Here is a 23374-nt window from a genome sequence, read left to right on the forward strand (position 1 = left end):
GATACCTGAGCTGCTAATCCAATCTGGTCACTTGGGCTGTAGTTAGGGCTTCATCCCTCTATAGCATGGTGCTGGCTCATTTTTGTTCCTTCTACTGATCAGCTAGTACTTTTTTAACTGATAGGTGTTAAACATGAACTATAAAATGAGCTGGCACCTCACCTAAGTGTCATATTTAATCTAAGCCTCACCTCAGGCTTCATGCCCACTGAGTGGCACACAGCTACAGTTATCCCACTCCACAAGGGGGGATCCACTTTGGATCCCAGAAACTACCGCCCCATCAGTCTGATGAGCCTGATCTGCAAGGCCATGCAACTTATTATCATGCAACTTATAAACAAAGACAATGGCAACCTTCAAACACTGGACCCCACACAGTTTGGGTTCGTGAAGGGCCGATCTTGTCTCCTGAATCTGATTGACTTCTTCTAATCAGTCTCCAGAGCCATAGACAAGGGTAAGGTGGTCCACACAGCCTATCTGGACCTCGCCAAGGGCTTTGACATTATCCCCCCACTCTGGAATCATAGACAAACTTACTAAGCTGGGCATTAAGCCCTACGTCACTCGATGGGTTGCTAACTGGCTTAATGACAGAACCCACATTGTAAAAGTAGCCGACTACAAATCCAACTCCAGACATATGACAAGTGGAGTACCTCAGGGTTCAGTCCTGGGACTGCTCTTGTTTGGCATCTACTTCTCTGAAGTACACACCAACACTAAGGGACCCTGGTTAACAAAGTTCGCAGATGACTGCAAACTGGGAGCCATTATTGAATCCCCAAATGATGTGGGTATTCTACAAAAGGGCCTTACAGAAACAGTTGCTTGGTGCCAGAGCCATGGGCTCAAGCTCAATGCCAAGAAATGTATTGTTATCTCCTTTGGAAAAAACATGTACCCGTGAATTACCATATAGGTGGCAGCACACTAAACACCAAAAATGTGACAAGAGACTTAGGGACACAAGTGAACAGTGGTCTCACCTTCAATAACTACATCACCGCAACAGTCAGGCAATCCTTCTATGTGGCACACCTCATCACTAAGGGCTTTTCATTTAGAAAAAAGGAGGTCATTGTCCCACTGTACTCATCCCTCATTAGACCCATTATAGAATCCATGCCCCATTTGGTATGTACCTCTCAAGACATCTGCAACAACTGGAAAGGTCGCAGAAATACCTCACTAAAAGAATCTAAGGCCTAAAGCAGATGCCCTATGCTGACCGTCTAAAAACACTCCACCTATACTCTGTCGCATATCATCTACTCAGAGGCGATCTCTGCTTAACATACTAGGCCATGTCAAACCCAGAGCTGCTGAAAATGCTACACTTACAGAAATCCCAATCCCTCAGAGACACATACTCCAGGGATCTAAACCTTGTCATCACAATGAACAAAACATGCTGGAGGGATAGGTTCCTGACCCAGAGACTCCCCTGACTCTGGAATAGACTGCCCATACATGTCAAGCAGAGCGCCTCTTTGGCCCTCTTCAAAAAGAACCTTGATGATTGGATGGGAGATAGGAAATTCACCCCGGGGATCATATCAGTTGCCCTGCTAGACAGAGTCCAGGGAAGTAAATACTGTGGGAAGAAATAGCCATGGAATTGTTATTGTTAGGCTTGTATAGGCCCTAGGGTCAATAGCCTAGTACCAACCTATGAACCTATAAACCTATAAACATTAAGTTGGTTAGGATAAAGAAAGACCTCAAAAGCTGTATGCATGTTCATTATATCTAGCATCAGTGATGCTGGAAGAGGCAATTGTCATAAAATATACACCCCATTGGTCTTCAGGTGGTACCTCTACAGCAGTACTTGAAGGTGGTTGTTTATATTTATACCACCCTCTCTAGAGTCATAACTCATTGTTGAAGAAAAAACATCCAGGAGAATATTCTTCAGGATGGAGAGAAAATGTGTTTTGGATAGGTAAGAATAGTAGATGAGAATTAACATTTGACATGTACAGTCTGGGTTAGTGTTGTATCTTGATTGTGTAGTTTATCAATACATATTACTGATGCAGGCAGAAAATCATCTATTTGGGGTATTACATCTGAAGAAAAGTTTATGATTGCTATGTCTTTAGATGTGAAGCCTTTACATGCTTTTTTTAGCAATCTACAGTGAGCAGAGGCCAGAGGGGTCAGAAAATCCTCTGTGGGAAATAGAAATGGTTCAGCTTCCAGGTCTTACAGATATGTTAAATACTATGATAACAACACTCATATGCTTTTGCAAACTATTTAACATCCCTTTATATGTTGTCTTCTAGTGAAACTGCGACTAATAAATGGCCCAAATCCATGTTCTGGCAGAGTGGAAGTCCTTTATAACAATGAGTGGGGAACAGTTTGTGATGATGGATGGGATAGAAATGATGCTAATGTTGTCTGTAGAGAACTGGGATGTGGAAATGCCATTTCAGCACCAGGTTCTGCTTTCTATGGACAGGGAAATGGACCAATAATGCTGGATGATGTTAACTGTCAAGGATATGAATCTTCACTGATGCTGTGTTCCTTCAGAGGATGGAAACAACATAACTGTGGTCACAGTAAAGATGCTGCAGTTCAGTGCACAGGTACATGTATGATTTTTAAACTGGCATGGTAAGCTAATCAAAGAAGAGAAGTTTTAGCTTCTAAAACGGATGCTGTCAAAATGTTTTATATCAAACTGAAGCTGAGAAGCAATACTGTTTCTAGAGAATAGTTCAGAGAAAGCTCTGTGTAATGTTGCTTTATCACTCCTCATGGCACCCTGTAACTACTTTCATAGCTTATTAAACTATATTTTTGGTGTAAAGACCACCTGGAAATGCAGACTCCCTTATATTATAACTAATGTTAGTTATATTCATTCCATTTATCAAAAATACAAATAATAAACAATGGTGGTGTTTTTCAGTCTTGGACTTAGTGACCACATATTGTTTTTCCTGTCAACAGGCAAACAGAGATAGCCTAAAAACATAATTAATTCTGGACTTACCAATTTTGTTTTCATGTAATTATTGGAAGCAGACTTGTAGCTAGCCCATTCTGCACCCTGGACAATGGTCCTGATTGGCATCTCCCTCATCTAAGCTAAGGGCCCAAGAAAAGCTCCTCAAGGATGTACCCTAAGCATAGAGATATTAACATAGCTATATAATAATGCTTCCTTGCTAAACTTTACAGCCCTGATGAACTGTAGCAAAGAGCTCCTAATTAGAGATCTACAAACACTGATTCTCATTTAAGCAGCAATGGCTATGATTACAGGTACTCGCATGTATATCCATAATGCTTAAAGGGATAAATTGCACCTATAACAATGACCATGTCCCCTAAACATCTTGCATCTGGGGCAGCTATCCTTTTCATCCTGAGTCCGACTCTTGCAGTACCTTTTAAATGAGGAATGGGCTTTCATTTCAGCAAACCCATGTTAAGAAAAGATAAGTGTAATAAGAGAATGCAATAATTATTCGATAAAAATTATGTTCTTAAGATTATCTTCACTTATGTAATACAACAAGAAACATATTTGGTACTAAATATTAAATTGCTAAACTACCCATTGGAAAATGAGCACAAGCAGTAACTCCATGAATACATAGTCTAATTTGCCTGTGACAAAAGGATGAACTGAGTGGGTCATGGCACTTCAGGGGAGAAGGGTGAAGAAGCTGCCCTGTCGATGACAATAATAATTGCAGCATTTCTCCAGACCAAGTAAGTATAATATCTGTAATGTTCTTGCAATTGCTGAACCATTGTCTCGTTAGCTGTTAAAAGGCCCCCTATTGAAATGATGGTACTTAAAATACCGAGTGCCAACAAGCCAAAATGGAAAAAAAACACAAGAAGAGTGAATCTCAAATATTGCTGTTCACCTTAAAACTTCTTTTTGCAGGGAGCAAGCTCTTCTGCACCCTGCATGTGGGGTGTAAGCCCCCATACACCTTAACTTATATATACCAACCAAAACAATGTCACGCCTCAGAGAAAAGGGAATATTCAAAGAAATGGCATCACAGCTTTAATATATGTAAATCCATTATTTTAATCATTCAGTCTCCATGTTTTGGGACTCGCTCTAGTGGGGTCAACATTTCCAATGGTTACCCTGTTAAAATATTTTATATTAAAAGAATCCAACAGCCATTTTGGTATAGCCTCTAATGATTTAACAAAAATGGTACAGATCTCTTTTAAGGATGTGAAGCACTTAAATGTTTGAATATAAAATGCACAACAGCTTTTTTGGCTCAAGAATGTAACATCTCATATCTAAAATGAGTGTAAAAGTAAACCATCTAACACCCCCCCCCACACACACACACACACACACACACACACACACACAAATTCTTTTGCAGAGCAAGCCTCCCATGCATCCTCCTGACACATAATTTGTTTCTGCCCCCTTACATATATATGATAACTCTGAGATCACAATAATCAAGGGAAAGAGTAAAGCAGATTTTAAAGTGCAGTTTTGTGCCCCACTCTTCTTTCTGTACGCCCATTCCAGGTCAACAGACTACGAGTACAGATAGTTAGGGGAAACACGCCACAAGCATAAAATGGCTGAACAAATACAAACCAAGGAAAAGGTGAATGGGTAACACTTCTTGAAAAGTTTTCTCATAAGGAATACTGGTAAACATTTTGGTTTACTTCCTTCAGAAAGTCAGCACTACTCATTGGATTGCCTATGGACAAGACTGTTTCATAACTTTCATAAAGATATGGGTAAAACAAATCATAATGGTTCATAATCTGTAGCAGTGAAAAATTGAAGGTACCACTTCTGAGGAAGGGGAATAAAATGGGCCCACTGAAACACAACATGAACCAGATTTACAGTTTGTATGCCTAGATATTATTAGTGTTACAGAGAGGTTTCTCACCCAAAGTAAATATTGTGCTGTTGAAATGGAGCATTTAATTGTCTAACAGATCCAGTACAAGCCATTTCTGAAAATATTAACTACTCAGTGTCACTATATATCTTCTTCAAACTTGTTGAACCCACAGCTGTTTAAATATGTATTTCAATGTACTATAGTTCATAGGTTCATAGGTTGGTACTAGGCTATTGACCCTAGGGCCTATACAAGCCTAGCCATAACAATCCCCTGGCTATTTCTTCTCACACTATTTACTTCCCTGGACCCCTGTCTATCAAAGCAACTGATGTGATCCCCGGGGTGAATTTCCTTTCTCCAATCCAATCATTAAGGTTCCTTTTGAAGAGGGGCAAAGAAGCACTCTGCTTGACATGTATGGGCAATCTATTCCAGAATCTGGGGAGACTCTGGGTCAGGAACCTATCCCTCCTGCAAGTTTTGTTTATTTTGATGACAAGGTTTAGATCCCTGGAGCATGTGACTCTGAGGGATTGGGATTTCTTGAAGTGTAGCATGTCCAACAGCTCTGGGTTTGACATGGCCTTGTATGTTAAGCTGAGATGTGCTTGGAGTAGACGATATGCGACAGAGTATAGCTGGAGTTTTTTAAGGCAATCAGCATAGGCCATCTGCTTTAGGTCTGTTATTCTTTTAGTGAGGTATTTCTGTGGCCTTTCCAGTTGTTGCAGATGTCTTGAGAGGCACATACCAAATGGGACTTTGTATTCTATAATGGGTCTAATGAGGGATAAGTACAGTGGGACAATGACCTCTTTTTTTCTGGATATAAAGCCCTTAGTGATGAGGTGTGCCACATAGAAGGATTTCCTGACTGTTGTGGCGATGTGGTTATTGAAGGTGAGACCACTGTCCACCTGTGTCCCTAAGTCCCTTATCACACTTTCGGTGTTTAGTGTACTGCCACTTATGTGGTAATTCATGGGTACATGTTTTTTCCCAAAGGGGATAACTATACATTTCTTGGCATTGAGCTTGAGCCCATGGCTCTGGCACCAAGCATCTTTTGTAAGGCCCTTTTGTAGAGTATCCACATCATTAGGGGATTCAGTAATGGCTCCCAGCTTGCAGTCATCTGTGAACTTTGTTAGCCAGAGTCCCTTAGTGTTGGCCTGTACTTCAGCGAAGTAGATGCCAAACAAGAGAGGTCCCAGGACTGAACCCTGAGGTACTCCACTTGTCACTTGTCTGGAGCTGGTTTTGGAGTCAGCTACTTTTACAGTGTGGGTTCTGTCAGTAAGCCAGTAGGCAACCCATCGAGTGACATAGGGATTAATGCCCAGCTTAGTAAGTTTATCTAGGATTCCAGAGTGGGGGATGGTGTCAAAGGCCGTGGCAAGGTCCAGATAGGCTGTGTGGACTGCCTTACCCTTGTCCACGGCTCTGTAGACTGATTCGAAGAAGTCAATCAGGTTCAGTTGACAAGATCGGCCCTTCACGAATCCAAACTGGGTGGGGTCCAGTGTTTGAAGGTTGCTAATGTCTTTGTTTATAAGTTCCATGATAATGCGTTCCATGGCCTTGCAGATCAGGCTCATCATACTGATGCGTTGGTAGTTCCCGGGATCCAAGGTGGATCCTCTCTTGTGGAGTGGGATAACTGTATTTGTGTGTCACTCAGTGGGCATGAAGCCTGAGGTGAGGGTATGGTTAAACATGACACTTAGGTGAGGTGCCAGTTCATTTTGCAGTTCATGTAGTACACAGCCCGGGATGTCATCTGGTCCCATGGGTGCTGTATTCTTAGCTTTGGAAAGTGCGTTTTCTACCTGTGTGGCCATTATTACCGTAATTTGGCAATCTTCTGGAATTGAGATGGGCCATTTAAGGGGTGAGAGGGGGGTGAAGTTGGCACTGAATCGATCTGCCAGTATATTGGCAATATCCTTGGGGTCAGTATATTTAATGCCATTCTGTTGTAGCTCAGAGCAGATCTGAGCATTGCCATTTAGATTCTTGACATAGTTATAGAATACCTTGTGGTTGTCTTTGGAATCTTTGGCAATTTCATTTTTGTAACTAGCTTTGGAGGATTTTCTGAGGGATCTCAGCTTCTTATTGAGGCTGCAAAGGGAGGTTTTTGCATCCTGGGATTTTCCTCTTTTCTGCAACAGTTTCTTCCTTTTTTGTAAAGTTTGTTTATGGCAGGGGACCACCAGATTGGCTTCCTTTTTTTGGACGAGAACATTGTGGTTCTATTTGGGATGGCACAATTCATGCATGAGTGGATGTGCTCCTACAGTGCCTTAGTGTAGGACTCAGCAGTCGAACTTTCAGTTCCCATCTGCATGAGTGTCATGAAGTTTGTCACTTCTGACATGAGTAGCATGAAGTTGGCTTTGGAGAAGTTTTTTATGGAGGTTTCCTTACTGGAGGGTGGGGGTGGGATGTGGATGCTAAGGGTGATTAACTTATGGTCTGACCTGACCAACGAGGGGGTGACCATAGGTGTGGAGCATCGATTTCCCATGTTGATAATGACCAGGTCTAGGATATTGGAGCCCCTGTTGGGACTATGGATTAGTTGATCCAGGGCATTGAAAATTTTGAATTCCAAGAACCGTTGGGCAAAGGTGTTGGTACATGAGTAGTTTTCCCAGTTAATGGCAGGGTAGTTGAAATCACCCAGTATTTGGGTGTTTGGTTGTATATTAATATTTTCCAGTATGTTTAGAAAGATGTAAGGTGTAGTGAGAATCCTGGGACATGGTGAGGTATCTGTAGCAAGCTACAATTTGGATTGCAGTCTTGCCTAGTGTTAGTTGCACCTGGAGAATTTCAGACACATTGTGTTGGGCAACTAACCTGGTGGTATGAATATCCTTGGTGAATATTGGCACTCCTCCACCTTTAGTGTTTCGATCCTGGTTTGTTGGCTGAAAAGTGTGGTAAGAGTTGTAGCCTGGAATTGCAGGGGTGCTCTCTGGAGCCTTGAACCAGGTCTCAGTTACTGCACAGATATCGATGTTCTCCATTTTTAGGAGTACCTCTTTAGAGTGCATTTTGAGGTTTAGACTTCTAGCATTGAGTAGCATTACCTTCAGATTTTGCATCCTTGTACCTGTTACGGTGGTGTTTTTTTCCTTTGAACTTTGCCTAAAAAAGGCACTATAGGGGTGGCAAGAGTCTTAGCCAATAACCTGAATCCCAAGGCGACAGGTGCAGACCATCTCTGGCAAAGCATCGTGGTCTGTCGATCATGTCGTCCCAGGTAGACAAATACTGTATCCCCTTTGAATGACACCAGAAGCTTAGCCAATTGTTGAAGTCAATCATTTTGTCCTTATATTGTGGTATCATTCTGGGCGAAGGCAGGATGCTACTCAGGGCTAGGGTCATACCTGTCTGGTCCACATGATCTGAGAGCTCGTCCATGTCTCTTTTCATGTAGTCCAGGGAGGTATGTCTCAAATCATTCACTCCAACATGGAGAATGACAGAGTCATATTTGTACTTGTTGTGGAGTGACTTGAGTGCATGAGTTATGTGGTGGATCCTGGCACCCGACAGGCAGCTCACTGTACTTTTCTCCTTGTTCAGCCTGGTGAGTGGGCATCAGTGTGCCTGATTATAGAGTCACCTATGACTAAAGTGTTAGGTACATTGTCTTGCCTTAGGGGCTGTGATGGGTGACACATTGGTGTTGTGAGCCATGTGACACTTTGGTTGTGATTGGTGTTTGTGTTTCAGCTTTGGAGGTTCTTGTTGCTTGGGCAGGTTACAGTTAAGGGCCTTCGCATATGTGGATTTAGTGTTCCTATGTGTGGGTGTTGATGGTGTGAGTTTAGAAGGGCTATGTGTTGCTTGAGGTGTAGTGCAGGTGTTAACCTTCTCCTCTCGACTGTCTAGCACAATCTTGGGTGGAGAGAGCTTTGCTTCCAGTTTGGCTATGTAAGTGCATCTCTCACAGGTTGAAGTCTTGAGTGGTAGGAGGAGAGGGTCGTCTGTGTTCATGAGGCAATTGCTGCATTGCCCCAGTATGCCCTGATTCACCAGGTGGACAGGAGAAATCCATGGAAACTGACCCTTGGACATGCCTGGTTTGGTGCTTATTTTGAAAAATACGGGAGATGTTTTCCCTTACCTTAGCAAGGTTATTTGCAATTATAGGCTGTTTAGTGCCTATGATTAATTTCTCCTTATTAATAAGGAGAGTTGAGCACTTATATCAGTTTAAGGCTTCCTAGTGCTTTCCAGTAGGTATTAGAGCAAGTGCTAGTCACAGGGATGCTTAAAGGCTAGATAATAAAAATGATTTATGCTAAACATTGCAGTGTGTACTAGAGAAGTTAGATGTGAAAGTAGGTAACTTAAGTTTTACCTGTCTAAAAAGTTAAGTTTTAGTGGAGAGTCACTATTTTTAAAACAGCAAGACAGATTGAAAGGGGGTGATCACTTTTGTATTCCGGTACTATGGAATAAAGTAGAATGGCCAATAAATTTAAATAGTTGAAGGGGAGTGATTTCACAAAATGATAATTTTGTGCTTACTCACACAAGCCAGTGAAAGCAGAGAGGAAATGAGATATATGGTCAAATTAACATAAGAGGCAGGCAACTAGAAAGGCAGTGGTCTTTAAGAACACGACAGTGGGAGGGTGGGAAAAAATTCTGCCTGACTCACAAGAGACAGAGCTGTGGTGTCTTTTAAAGTTTTACTATGCAGTTAAAAGCAGAACACAAGCAAAACACAAGGTAAATAAAACAAATCACAGCACTCAAAATACAAAAAGGCAATAAACTAATATAAAATACAACAAATAAAAATCAAGCCGACCTTTCCCTCACAGCAAATGTAGCAGAGTCTGGGTGTGCCTTTCCAATAAAGCTCTGAAATGTTTTATTTTACCCCTTAAATAGAAGGTTTAGTTCCTAGCTCCACCCCCTCAATTCACAAATGATTAACCTTAAGTGACCTTTTCTATCTAATGCATGAGTCCTTAATTGATCAGTTCTAATTTCCGCCTAACTCACAAAAGACAGACCTGTGGTGTCTTTTGAAGTTTTAATATGAAGCTAAAAGCAGAACACAAGCAAAACACAAGGTAAAGACAACAAATCACAGCACTCAAAATATAAAAAGGCAATAAACTAATACAAAATACAACAAATAGAAAGCAGAGCAACCTTTCCCTCACAGCAAATGTAGCAGAGTCTGAGTGAGCCTTTCCAATAAATCCTTTGAAAATACATTCACTTTTTTTCATTTTTCTTTTCTTATAACCATGTTCTGTATGTTAAGTCAACATCACATCCCAACATATTAAGTGCTTTTAATTAAATTAAGTAATTTTAATTAACAACCTGTATTCAAACTGGAACCTTAGTTTGAGAGACAGCCTTACAGAACTATCTTCAAGTTATAGAGCTGAGTATATTTTCTGTGTTATTCTGTATTATAGAGCTAAATTGTCTGCTTGATATCTGTGTCTTACTGCTCTGCAAATCTATAGAAAACAGTATTTATATTTTTTTATAATTTGCACATTCCTTACATCTGTGTTGAGACTGCTCCCCCACCCCCCTCATTTCCTGCCTTGTCTTTCAGCTGATATCATTTAGCTAGTGCTGTGTCTCCTTTTAATTAACAACCTGTATTCAAACTGGAACCTTAGTTTGAGAGACAGCTTTACAGAACTATCTTCAAGTTATAGAGTTGAGTATATTTTCTGTGTTATTCTGTATTATAGAGCTAAATTGTCTGCTTGATATCTGTGTCTTACTGCTCTGCAAATCTATAGAAAACAGTATTTATATTTTTTTATAATTTGCACATTCCTTACATCTGTGTTGAGACTGCTCCCCACCCCCTCATTTCCTGCCTTGTCTTTCAGCTGATATAATTTAGCTAGTGCTGTGTCTCCTTTTAATTAACAACCTGTATTCAAACTGGAACCTTAGTTTGAGAGACAGCCTTACAGAACTATCTTCAAGTTATAGAGCTGAGTATATTTTCTGTGTTATTCTGTATTATAGAGCTAAATTGTCTGCTTGATATCTGTGTCTTACTGCTCTGCAAATCTATAGAAAACAGTATTTATATTTTTTATAATTTGCACATTCCTTACATCTGTGTTGAGACTGCTCCCCACCCCTCATTTCCTGCCTTGTCTTTCAGCTGATATCATTTAGCTAGTGCTGTGTCTCCTTTTAATTAACAACCTGTATTCAAACTGGAACCTTAGTTTGAGAGACAGCTTTACAGAACTATCTTCAAGTTATAGAGCTGAGTATATTTTCTGTTATTCTGTATTATAGAGCTAAATTGTCTGCTTGATATCTGTGTCTTACTGCTCTGCAAATCTATAGAAAACAGTAAATATATTTTTTATAATTTGCACATTCCTTACATCTGTGTTGAGACTGCTCCCCCACCCCCCTCATTTCCTGCCTTGTCTTTCAGCTGATATAATTTAGCTAGTGCTGTGTCTCCTTTTAATTAACAACCTGTATTCAAACTGGAACCTTAGTTTGAGAGACAGCCTTACAGAACTATCTTCAAGTTATAGAGCTGAGTATATTTTCTGTGTTATTCTGTATTATAGAGCTAAATTGTCTGCTTGATATCTGTGTCTTACTGCTCTGCAAATCTATAGAAAACAGTATTTATATTTTTTTATAATTTGCACATTCCTTACATCTGTGTTGAGACTGCTCCCCCACCCCCCCTCCCTATTCTTGGTTGTAGTTTAAATTTGGTGGCTTTTGCAGTGCCCGCCCCACTGTAGATTTGATCTAAGACATTCCCCCAGGACATCTCTTTACCGCATTCTACCTAATAAACCCTTTCTGCACTTGCTTTTAGTCCTTTTTAATTTAATTACACTTTTTCAAACTGTGTGTGGACTAATATTGCTACATATTCAAGTGTGCCAGCTTGCACTGCATGAGAATTGTATTTACTACTGCTTTTTCTACTTTTCTAAAAAAAAAAAAAAAAATCTTCTGCTTTTACTGTACTTGTGTTTCTTCCTACTTTAATTTCCTTTTTTCGTCATCTTAAACGTTCTCAATTTTATTTATTACTGCTTGGTGTAACTCATTCTAAGCCTTTTAGTTTAAACACTTGGGCTTCAGACCAGTTGTTTTACATTGGGAGGGTTTGTGGTCTGCACTGTAGTGGCAGAACAGGTAGCTTACATCCCTCTAAGTTGGGAACTGCTGATTGAGGGCTCAGTGTCTGTTATTCTAAAAGTATATTAATTCTGGTTTAAGCACTTGGGCTTTCAGGCCAGTTATTTTACATTAAGAGGGTTTCGTGGTCTGCACTCTTGTGGGAGGAGAGGCTGGACTCTGCCCTTCTGAGCTGGGAATTTCTGGTTGAAGGCTTATAGTGCATGCATATCTGAATTTCATCTTACTGAAATTGGTACACCTTGTTTGCTGTAGCATAGACTAGATCCAGGCCTGCTGAATCTAGCTTTGTTTGTATAACTTGAGCACTAATCCAGGCATTATTTAAAATATTCAGTTGTATTTATTACTGCTTGGTAGTAACTTGGTTAAAGTGTAGCTATCATTCTAAGTCTTTTGGATTAAGCACTTGGGCTTCAGACCAGTTGTTCTACATTAGGAAGGTTTGTGGCATGCACTGTGGTGGCAGGACAGGTAGCTTTCATCCTTCTAAGTTGGGAACTGCTGGTTGAGAGCTCAGTGTCTGTTATTCTTAAAGTGTATTAGCTCTGGTTTAAGCACTTGGGCTTCAGGCCAGTTATTTTACATTAAGAAGGTTCGTGGTCTGCACTCTTGTGGGAGGAGAGGCTGGACTCTGCCCTTCTGAGCTGGGAATTTCTGGTTAGAGGTTTATAGTGCCTGAATATTTGAACTGTATCTTACTGAAATTGGTACACCTTGTTTGCTGTAGCATAGACTAGATCCAGGCCTGCTGAATCTAGCTTTGTTTGTATGCTTGTTATTTCCTGGAATGCTAATTCCACCTAAAACGCGGCTTCTCAGCGCTTCTGTGGATCCCTAGTGATATCTGCATTGCTTACTGCACTTATTTCCTTGCTTCGCTTGAAAGAAAGTTACTGTTTGTCGTTTTTGCATTTAAGTTACCTGTAACACATTGCACTTGTTACCTGGCACTTGCTCACTAAAGCAATTATAACTCAGCACTAAAAATTAAAAGCACTACACCCTCGCTCCCCATTGGCCCTTGTTTTCAATTATAAAGGAATTCCCAATATTATTCTAGCATGTCCAAAGGTCAGTTGTCAATCTCCTCTCCGGTCCAGCTGGTGAATATGGGAATCTTGAGGCAATGTTACAACTGCCTCATGTACACAGACAACCCTCTCCTCCTCCCAACAAATTCCAACACATGTGAGAGATGCAACCATATAGCCAAACTGGAGGCTAAGCTCTCTCAACTCAGTACTGGCATAACCAGTCAGGAGGAGAAGGAAACCACACTCACTACAATTCCAGTCTCACATAGACCTACCACGACAGCAAACCAAACACATAATCACACAAAACATACTGGAGGCTCTAAATAAAGATCTGCCTAAGCAGCAGAGACCTCCAAAGCAGACACCCAAGCAACCGCTACCCCAAAACAAAACACGTGCAACACATATCTCACAAAGCCAATGGGCCGAACAGTCACAGCCCTTAAGGCTAAACAACACACCTGATACACTTGTAATAGGTGACTCTATCGTCAGGCACACTGACGTCCCGCTCACCAGGCTGAACAAGGAGAAGGTCACTGTGAACAGCCTGTCTGGCGCTAGGATCCGCCACATAACACAAGCACTCAGGTCACTCCAAGGCAAGTACAAATATGACTCAGTCATTGTCCATGCTGGTGTGAATGACCTGAGACGTACCTCCCTGGACTACATGAAAAGAGACATAGAGGAGCTATCTGAGCATGTAGCCCAGGCTGGTATGACCCTGACCTTGAGTAGCATCTTACCTCACCAAGAATGATGCCACAATATGAAGACAAGATGATCAATTTCAACAATTGGCTTAAGTATTGGTGTCATTCAAAGGGGATCCAATGCCTGTCAGCTTGGGATGATATGCGCGACAAGCCACGATGCTTTGCTAGGGACAGCTTGCACCTGTCACCCCTGGGCTTTCGGATATTGGCAAAGGCTCTTGCTACCCCATAGTGCCTTTTTAGGCAAGGCTCAAAAGACAAACCCACCTCCATAGGTATCACAAGGGATAAGAAACTAAGAGTAATGCTACTCAACGCTAGAAGTCTAAACCTCAAGATGCACACACTCGAAACTCTCCTTAGCATGGAGAACATCGATATCTGTGCAGTAACAGAAACCTGGTTCAGGACTCCCGAGAGCACCCCAGCACTACCAGGTTATACCTCATACCATGCTTTTCGGCCCCAAAACTTGGACCGAACCACAAAAGGAGGGGGAGTATCGATATTCATCAAAGATACCCACACCTCCAGGTTGGTGGCAAAGCACGAAGCATCAGAGACTATCCATGTGCAACTAACAGTGGGTAAAACTGCCTTCCAGTTTATAGCCTGCTACAGACCACCCTCCCAAACCCAGGAACCCCACTCGGCCTTCCAAAGAACACTGGAAAATATGAAGGTCTCTCCGAACACCATTATATTGGGCGACTTCAACTACCCAAACATAGATTGGGAGCATTACTCTAGCTCCAACACCCTTGCCCAAAGGTTCCTAGAATTCATAAACTCAAATGCTATGGAACAACTTGTTACCACTCCCACAAGAGGGGAAAACATACTGGACCTGATCATCACCAACATGGGGACTCTATGCTCCAGACCAGAAGTGTATCCCTCACTGGTTAGATCAGACCATCAATTGATCTCACTGGATATTCACATCCCTACCCCACCCATGCCCAGAAAACTACAGTGAAAAACTTCTCTAAAGCAAATTTCACACTCCTCAAAACCGAGGTGGAATCCTTCAAGCCCCGGCCTGTGGAAAATACGGCCCAGACCGCAGAATCCTTTATAAATACATTCTATGAACACCTTCAGGAATGCATGGATCATGCAATCCCAAATAAAACCAAGACCCAATCCTCCAAAGGCAGACGACCTGTCTGGTGGACCCCAGCCATAAACAAACTATACAATAGAAGGAGGAAGCTACTACATGATAGAGCAAAACCCCAAAAGGGAAGGCATCTCTGATCAGTATTAGCAAAAACTAAGGGCACTCATAAAATCGCCAAAGGCCAGCTTGAGAGAAAAATTGCACAGGACACTAAAGATAATCACAAGGCTTTCTTTAGTTATGTTAGGAACCTGGGTGGGAATTCCCAGATATGCTCAGAATTAGTCCAAAATGACAAAAAATACACTGATCCCACAGACATTGCCTACATCCTAGCTGACAGGTTCAGCGCAAACTTCTCCCCCCCCCCACCAAAAGGGCAAATATCTATCCCAGCAGAGTGCTGCCCCCCCAACATCTCAGATGCTCAGGTGGGAGCCGCCTTCTCCAAAGCAAAAAACACAGCATCAATGGGACCAGACGGTGTCCCAGGCTGCGTCCTACATGAACTCCAAGAAGAGCTAAACCCAAACATAAAACTGCTGTTCAATCTCAGCCTTACTACAGGATATGTACCCAAAGAGTGGCGTACAGCAACAGTGGTCCCTCTCCACAAAGGTGGTGCCTCAACGGACCCTGGAAACTATCGCCCCATAAGCCTGACTAGCTTGGTCTGCAAAGCTATGGAAAGGATCATCATGGACCTCATAAATAAAGATATTGGGGACCTACAGACACTGGATCCTACCCAGTTTGGCTTTGTTAAGGGCAGATCCTGCCTCTTAAACCTGGTTGACTTTTGAAACAGTCACCAAGGCCATTGACGAAGGGAAGGTGGTCCACACAGCCTATCTGGACCTCGCAAAAGCCTTCGATACAATACTCCACTCAGGCATTATAGATAAGCTCACCAGCTTAAATATAAACCCCTATGTCACTAGATGGGTTGCAAACTGGCTCAAGGACAGAACCCACATGGTTAGAATTGCTGGAGCCATGTCAGACTCCAAACCAGTTACAAGTGGCATCCCACAAGGCTCAGTCCTGGGACCTCTTGTTTGGTATATATTTCTTGGAGGTACAGGCCAACACGGAAGGACTGTGGCTGACCAAGTTCGCAGATGACTGCAAACTGGGCGCCATAATCGACTCTCCAGCCGACACAAGCATCCTCCAAAAGGGCCTCATAGAAACAGACAACTGGTGCCAGAGCCATGGCCTCAAGCTAAACGCCCTTTGGCAAAAACAAAGTGCCCACAAATTACCACATAGGTGGTAATCCATTAAGTACAGAAGAAGTCATTAGGGACCTGGGGACCCAAGTTGATAGCAATCTCTCATTTGACAACCACGTGGCCAAAGTGGTTAGAAAAACATTTTATATAGCCCACCTAATCATGAAGGGATTCACATCTAGATTAGGGGAGGTCATCGTGCCTCTTTACTCATCCCTCATCAGGCCCATAATCGAGTACAATGCCCTTTTTGGGATGTACCTTACCAAACACCTGCAGCAACTGGAAAGACCCCAAAAGTACCTCACCAAGAGGATCAAAGGGCTAAAACAGATGCCATATGCTGCCCGGTTAAAGAAACTCCAGCTCTACTCAGTGGCATACCGCCTGCTCAGAGGTGACCTGTGCCTGACGATAAGGCCATGTCCAACCCGGAATTAAGGGACATGCTGCACCTCAAAAATCCAAATCCCATCGAGCTACACGCCGAGAGACTTGAACCTCAGCACTGAAATAAATAGGACATGCTGGAGGGACAGATTCATAACCCAGAGGCTCCCTTCACTCTGGAATAAAATCCCAGTCCAGGTTAGGCAGAGTCCCTCATTGACTCTCTTCAAGAGGAATCTTGATGAGTGGATGGGAGATCATAGGTTTACCCCGGGTATCACTTCTGTGTCACTGTTAGACAGAGGCACAGTATACTAACCTCGAAAAAGGGCATAGCAAAATTAATTTAAAATGGGTGGCGAAAGCCAAACATACTCTGGCTAGGCTTATAAATGCCCTAGGGCAGATAGCCTAGTATGAACCTATGAACCTATGAACCTATAACTGCATTGCATAACAATAGTAATGTAAAAATGCAAGGAATCCAATCAGAAAAAAAATTAATGGTATCTATCAAATTAATGGTGTTCCGGAGTATTACACATTTTATATATTAATCTATATAACCAAATAACTATTTGGGGGGAGGTTGGCATAATGGTTAGGGTGCTTCCCTTACAAGCACAAAATGCAGGGGTTGATTCTCACTTGAGGTAACTGACTAGGCGTAAAATGGCCCACAAGGGCAGTTAGCGTACTATTAAACTATGAACTATAAGGATCCCTTGAGTCAAATTTCCTGTATTAAAAATGATGGCACCAGTAACACAACTTATTATGCACAGCTAAATGTTAGTCTTTGATGACAGCAGCAAAACAGCTGAAGTGAGATAAAGGAGCCAAAATACTGTCCATTCTGAGATGGAATGGGGCTATTAAGTATACTCAGTGGAATAAATTGCCCTGTTGTAAACTGAATAACTGTCTGTAAAAGACGAGATAACATGCAAATAATCTGTACCAGCAAGAAACTTTATTTCCATTTTTACAAAAAAAGTTTTACTTACTGCAAAATCCTGCATACTCTGTCCCCAGGATTTAGCAAGCTCTGCACGGCATGCAGGAATAGTACAGGAGCTGCTGGAGGCAATCTGGCCACTGAGAGATCCAGGAACAAGCTCCCGGGACATGCATGAGCGCTCCTGCACTATTCCTGCACAGGCACAGCTCCTGTATGCAAATTACCCCATTTGCAGGTGAAAAACATGCAAATGAGGTGAACTTGCGATCTAGGAAGTTGGCAGCTGCCCATGCAGGACTAGGGTAATCTGTAGAAATGTACTCGGTTAGTAACTGAGTACATTTCTGCAAACTACAAAACGGATCCATGACAGCTCCAAATAAAGGGTGTATATGACATATAAGGCATGTCAATGGCCAATATATGGCTATTGGCATGGAAAACATTTGCAAAAAAAAAAAAAAAAAAAAAAAACTTTTATTTTTTTGTCCGATTCTGGCCATTTAAACGTAGAGCAGCAGCGCGCAAACAGGATCGACCTGAAAATAAAAAAAAAAAAAAACTTGAAGAAAGCATTCTGTCCAAAAGCACAATTTTGCCATTATACTCAATGGCAGGCAGAAGACAACATGGCCAGTGAATAGTGGTTGCTAAGGGGGAAGGCTCAGTGTCAGACTTGTAAATAAGAATTAGCAGGCAATCCTATGTAAATGAGGGGAATGATACTGAATCCCAGATTACCCAACATGGCTAGCCTGCATCCAACCTTGCAGGTGCAGGAAGACCATGGGTGTGTCAGGCATACTGTAAGCTTATTGGAGCCCTGTGGCTTGGGTTTGCCCATAGCTTAGCAGATCTAAGCAAGGAGGTGTGTTTGAAGCTGCAGGCACCCTTTACATAGCCTAAACAGGTGTGTGCACTAGGCACCGTGTTTTAAAGCGAAAAAAAAATAAACCAGAAAATAGCAGCTCCATGCACATCTGAGCACTGTGTTTGCATGGGGCTGCCCTGGGCTTAAAAAGGATAGCAATGGGAAGGGAAAACAACAGTAAGAATGTAATCGAGGTGAACTGGTATAGCTGGCAGGTGAAATGTATCAGAATCAGCCAATTACCCAGCTTCTCACTCTATTTCTTTATAAATTTGCCCAGCTCTCATGTTTGCATTATTTTCAAACAGCTCTGCCCTTGGTGCAGCTTTGTCTTCCATCACGTTGTGCCAATTTTTTTTAGTTTCTTCACTGCAAGCCATTGGGCCCCTATTTCACCTCTCATTGTTCAAACATTATTTATCATAACCCCCGTTCACAGATTTGGGAATAAAGCAGCCATTTTACTTAAGCTGTCTGACACATTCCCCCATCATATTACCTTATGTATGTCATGTATGTTACACTAATTTATATGTGGGAAACTAAGCACAAATATTCATACATTCTTTTATTACCATGCAAATTTCTTTCAAACTTTTTCCAGTAGGCCCTCAAAAAGAAGGGGACAAAACCAGTTTGGACAAATTTTACAAAACAACTATATATAAATTAATATAAATAAATAAATGTTTGTGTAAGTTTTGTGTAGAGTTAAAGCACTACTACAGCACTGTTAGTTTGTTACTCCTGTTTTATTGTTTTTTATTATTATTATAATTATTATTATTATTTGCTTCATAATTTCTGGTCTGTACCACAGTGTCCCTATCCAATGCCCAACCCTGTTAAAACTCCCATTCCCTGGACTAGCAGGATGGATATTTTTCAATTTGGGGCCAGCATAGAACCTAAGGGCATCATGGGGGTGGGTTGGCTCACCAGCAAGTGTTTTATCCCTCCCCCTCTCCTACATGCAACTTGAAATCATCCAAAGATACTTCCCCTCTTCATGGACTACTCCATTCCTCATGTAGCACTGAGATAAATGTCCATTCCCCATGTATAGCCATGACCATCCCCCTTGCTAGCACCTCAGATGCCTGAGCTGCTAATCCATTCTGGTCACTTGGGCTGTAGTTAGGGCTTCATCCCTCTATAGCATGGTGCTGGCTCATTTCTGTTCCTTTTACTGATCAGCTAGTACTTTTTTAACTGATAGGCGTTAAACATGAACTATAAAATGAGCTGGCACCTCACCTAAGTGTCATGTTTAATCATAGCCTCACCTCAGGCTTCATGCCCCCTGAGTGGCACACAGCTACAGTTATCCCACTCCACAAGGGGGGATCCACCTTGGATCCCAGGAACTACTGCCCCATCAGTCTGATGAGCCTGATCTGCAAGGCCATGGAACTTATTATCATGGAACTTATAAACAAAGAAAATGGCAATCTTCAAACACTGAACCCCACACAGTTTGGGTTCGTGAAGGGCCGATCTTGTCTCCTGAATCTGATTGACTTCTTCTAATCAGTCTCCAGAACCGTAGACAAGGGTAAGTTGGTCCACACAGCCTATCTGGGCCTCGCCAAGGGCTCTGACACCATCCCCCACTCTGGAATCAGACAAACTTACTAAGCTGGGCATTAAGCCCTACGTCACTCGATGGGTTGCCAACTGGCTTACTGACAGAACCCATACTGTAAAAGTAGCCGACTCCAAATCCAACTTCAGACACATGACAAGTGGAGTACCTCACGATTCAGTCCTGGGACTGCTCTTGTTTGGCATCTACTTCTCTGAAGTACAAGCCAACACTAAGGGACCCTGGCTAACAAAGTCCGCAGATGTCTGCCAACTGGGAGCCATTATTGAATCCCCAAATGATGTGGGTGTTCTACAAAAGGGCCTTACAGAAACAGATGCTTGGTGCCAGAGCCATGGGCTCAAGCTCAATGCCAAGAAATGTATAGTTATCTCCTTTGGGAAAAAACATGTACCCGTGAATTACCACATAGGTGGCAGCACACTTTGTTTGTGTCTTTCGGCTTTTCCCGGTTAGAGGTCGCCACAGTGGAACTCCGGTCTGCTAATGATTGGTAGTTGATTTTTACATGCCAAGTTACCAGCCCTAATGAACAACCTTCAACGAAGGTACGCCCATTTACGCATGTCTCCATGCAGAACACGCTCTAGCTGAGAATCAAACTGGACAGCGTCTTACTGTGAGGCGACAATGCTACTGAAACACCGAAAATGTGATAAGAGACTTAGGGACACAAGTGAACAGTGGTCTCACCTTCGATAACTACATCACCGCAACAGTCAGGAAATCCTTCTATGTGGCACACCTCATCACTAAGGGATTTTCATCTAGAAAAAAGGAGGTCATTATCCCACTGTACTCATCCCTCATTAGACCCATTATAGAATCCACGCCCCATTTGGTATGTACCTCTCAAGACTTCTGCAACAACTGGAAAGGTTGCAGAAATACCTCATTAAAAGAATCACAGGCCTAAAGCAGATGCCCTATGCTGACCATCTAAAAACACTCCACCTATACTCTGTCGCATATCGTCTACTCAGAGGTGATCTCTGCTTAACATACAAGGCCATGTCAAACCCAGAGCTGCTGGACATGCTACACTTACTGAAATCCCAATCCCTCAGAGAAACATACTCCAGGGATCTAAACCTTGTCATCACAATGAACAAAACATGCTGGAGTGATAGGTTCCTGACCCAGAGACTCCCCTGACTCTGGAAAAGGCTGCCCATACATGTCAAGCAGAGTGCCTCTTTGGCCCTCTTCAAAAAGAACCTTGATGTTTGGATGGGAGATAGGAAATTCACCCTGGGGATCATATCAGTTGCCCTGCTAGACAGGGTCCAGGGAAGTAAATACTGTGGGAAGAAATAGCCAGGGAATTGTTATTGCTAGGCTTGTATAGGCCTTAGGGCCAATAGACTTGTACCAACCTATGAACCTATAAACCTGTAAACTTTAAGTTGGTTAGGATAAAGAAAGACCTCAAAAGCTGTATGCAAGTTCATTATATCTAGCATCAGTGATGTTGGAAGAGGCAATTGTCATAAAATATACACCCCCATTGGTCTTCAGGTGGTACCTCTACAGCAGTACTTGAAAGTGGTTGTGTATATTTATACCACCCTCTCTAGAGTCATAACTCATTGTTGAAGAAAAAACATCCAGGAGAATATTCTTCAGGATGGAGAGAAAATGTATTTGGATGGGTAAGAACAGTAGATGAGAATTAACATTTGACATGTACAGTCTGGGTTAGTGTTGTATCTTGGTTGTGTAGGTATCAATACATATTACTGATGCAGGCAGAAAATCATCTATTTGGGGTATTACATCTGAAGAAAAGTTTATGATTCCTATGTCTTTAGATGTGAAGCCTTTAGATGCTTTTTTTTAGCAATCTACAGTGAGCAGAGGCCAGAGGGGTCAGAAAATCCTCTGTGGGGAATAGAAATGGTTCAGCTTCCAGATCTTACAGATATGTTAAAGACTATGATAACAACACTCATATGCTTTTGAAAAATATTTAACATCCCTTTATATGTTGCCTTCTAGTGAAACTGCGACTAATAAATGGCCCAAATCCATGTTCTGGCAGACTGGAAGTCCTTTATAACAATGAATGGGGAACAGTTTGTGATGATGGATGGGATGAAAATGATACTAATGTTGTCTGCAGAGAACTGGGATGTGGAAATGCCATTTCAGCACCAGGTTCTGATTTCTATGGACAGAGAAATGGACCAATAATGCTGGATGATGTTAACTGTCAAGGATATGAATCTTCACTGATGCTGTGTTCCTTCAGAGGATGGAAACAACATAACTGTGGACACAGTAAAGATGCCGCAGTTCAGTGCACAGGTACATGTCTGATTTTTAAACTGGCATGGTAAGCTAATCAAAGAAGAGAAGTTATAGCTTCAATAATGGATGCTGTCAAAATGTTTTATATCAAATTGAAGCTGAGAAGCAATACTGTTTCTAGAGAATAATTCAGAGAAAGCTCTGTGTAATGTTGCTTTATCACTCCTCATGGCACCCTGTAACTACTTTCATAGTTTATTTAAACTATATTTTTGTTGTAAAGACCACCTGGAAATGCAGACTTTCTTAACTTATAACTAATGTTTATTATATTCATTCCATTTATCAAAAATACAAATAATAAACAAAGATGGTGTTTTTCAAAGTCTTGGACTCAGTGACCACATATTGTTTTTCCTGTCAACAGGCAAACAGCGACAGCATAAAAACATCATTCATTCTGGCCTTCCCCATTTTGTTTTCATGTAATGTTTGGAGGCAGACTTGTAGGTAGCCCATTCTGAACCCTGGGCAATGGTCCTGATTGGCATCCCCTCATCTAAGCTAAGGGCCCAAGAAAAGCTGTTCAAGGATGTACCCTAAGCAGAGAGCTATTAACATAGCTATATAATAAAGCTTCCTTGCTAAACTTTACAGCCCTGAAGAACTGTAGCAAAGAGTTCCTAATTAGGTTCATAGGTTCATACTAGGCTATCTGCCCTAGGGCATTTATAAGCCTAGCCAGAATGTGTTTGGCTTTCACCACCCATTTTAAATTTATTTTGCTATGCCCTTTTTCGAGGTTAGTATACTGTGCCTCTGTCTAACAGTGACACAGAAGTGATACCCGGGGTAAACCTATGATCTCCCATCCACTCATCAAGATTCCTCTTGAAGAGAGTCAATGAGGGACACTGCCTAACCTGGACTGGGATTTTATTCCAGAGTGAAGGGAGCCTCTGGGTTATGAATCTGTCCCTCCAGCATGTCCTATTTATTTCAGTGCTGAGGTTCAAGTCTCTCGAGCATAGCTCGATGGGATTTGGATTTTCTGAGGTGCAGCATGTCCATTAATTCCGGTTGGACATGGCTTTATACGTCAGGC

General features: G+C 42.0%; 1 protein-coding gene across 1 annotated transcript in view; it reads left to right on the top strand.

Moving 5' to 3' along the window:
- The window catches only part of LOC122816359 (deleted in malignant brain tumors 1 protein-like), a 258733-nt gene that overhangs the window by 179835 nt on the left and 55524 nt on the right, over positions 1-23374 (top strand). Inside the window, exons 4-5 of the mRNA XM_044089106.1 lie at positions 2298-2606; positions 22018-22326. Coding sequence (XP_043945041.1) covers positions 2298-2606; positions 22018-22326 — 618 coding nt within the window. The remainder of the gene's footprint in view (positions 1-2297; positions 2607-22017; positions 22327-23374) is intronic.

The sequence above is a fragment of the Protopterus annectens genome, chromosome 1.part1, assembly GCF_019279795.1.
Source record: "Protopterus annectens isolate FY-2018-M chromosome 1.part1, PAN1.0, whole genome shotgun sequence".
Lineage (NCBI taxonomy): Eukaryota > Metazoa > Chordata > Ceratodontiformes > Protopteridae > Protopterus > Protopterus annectens.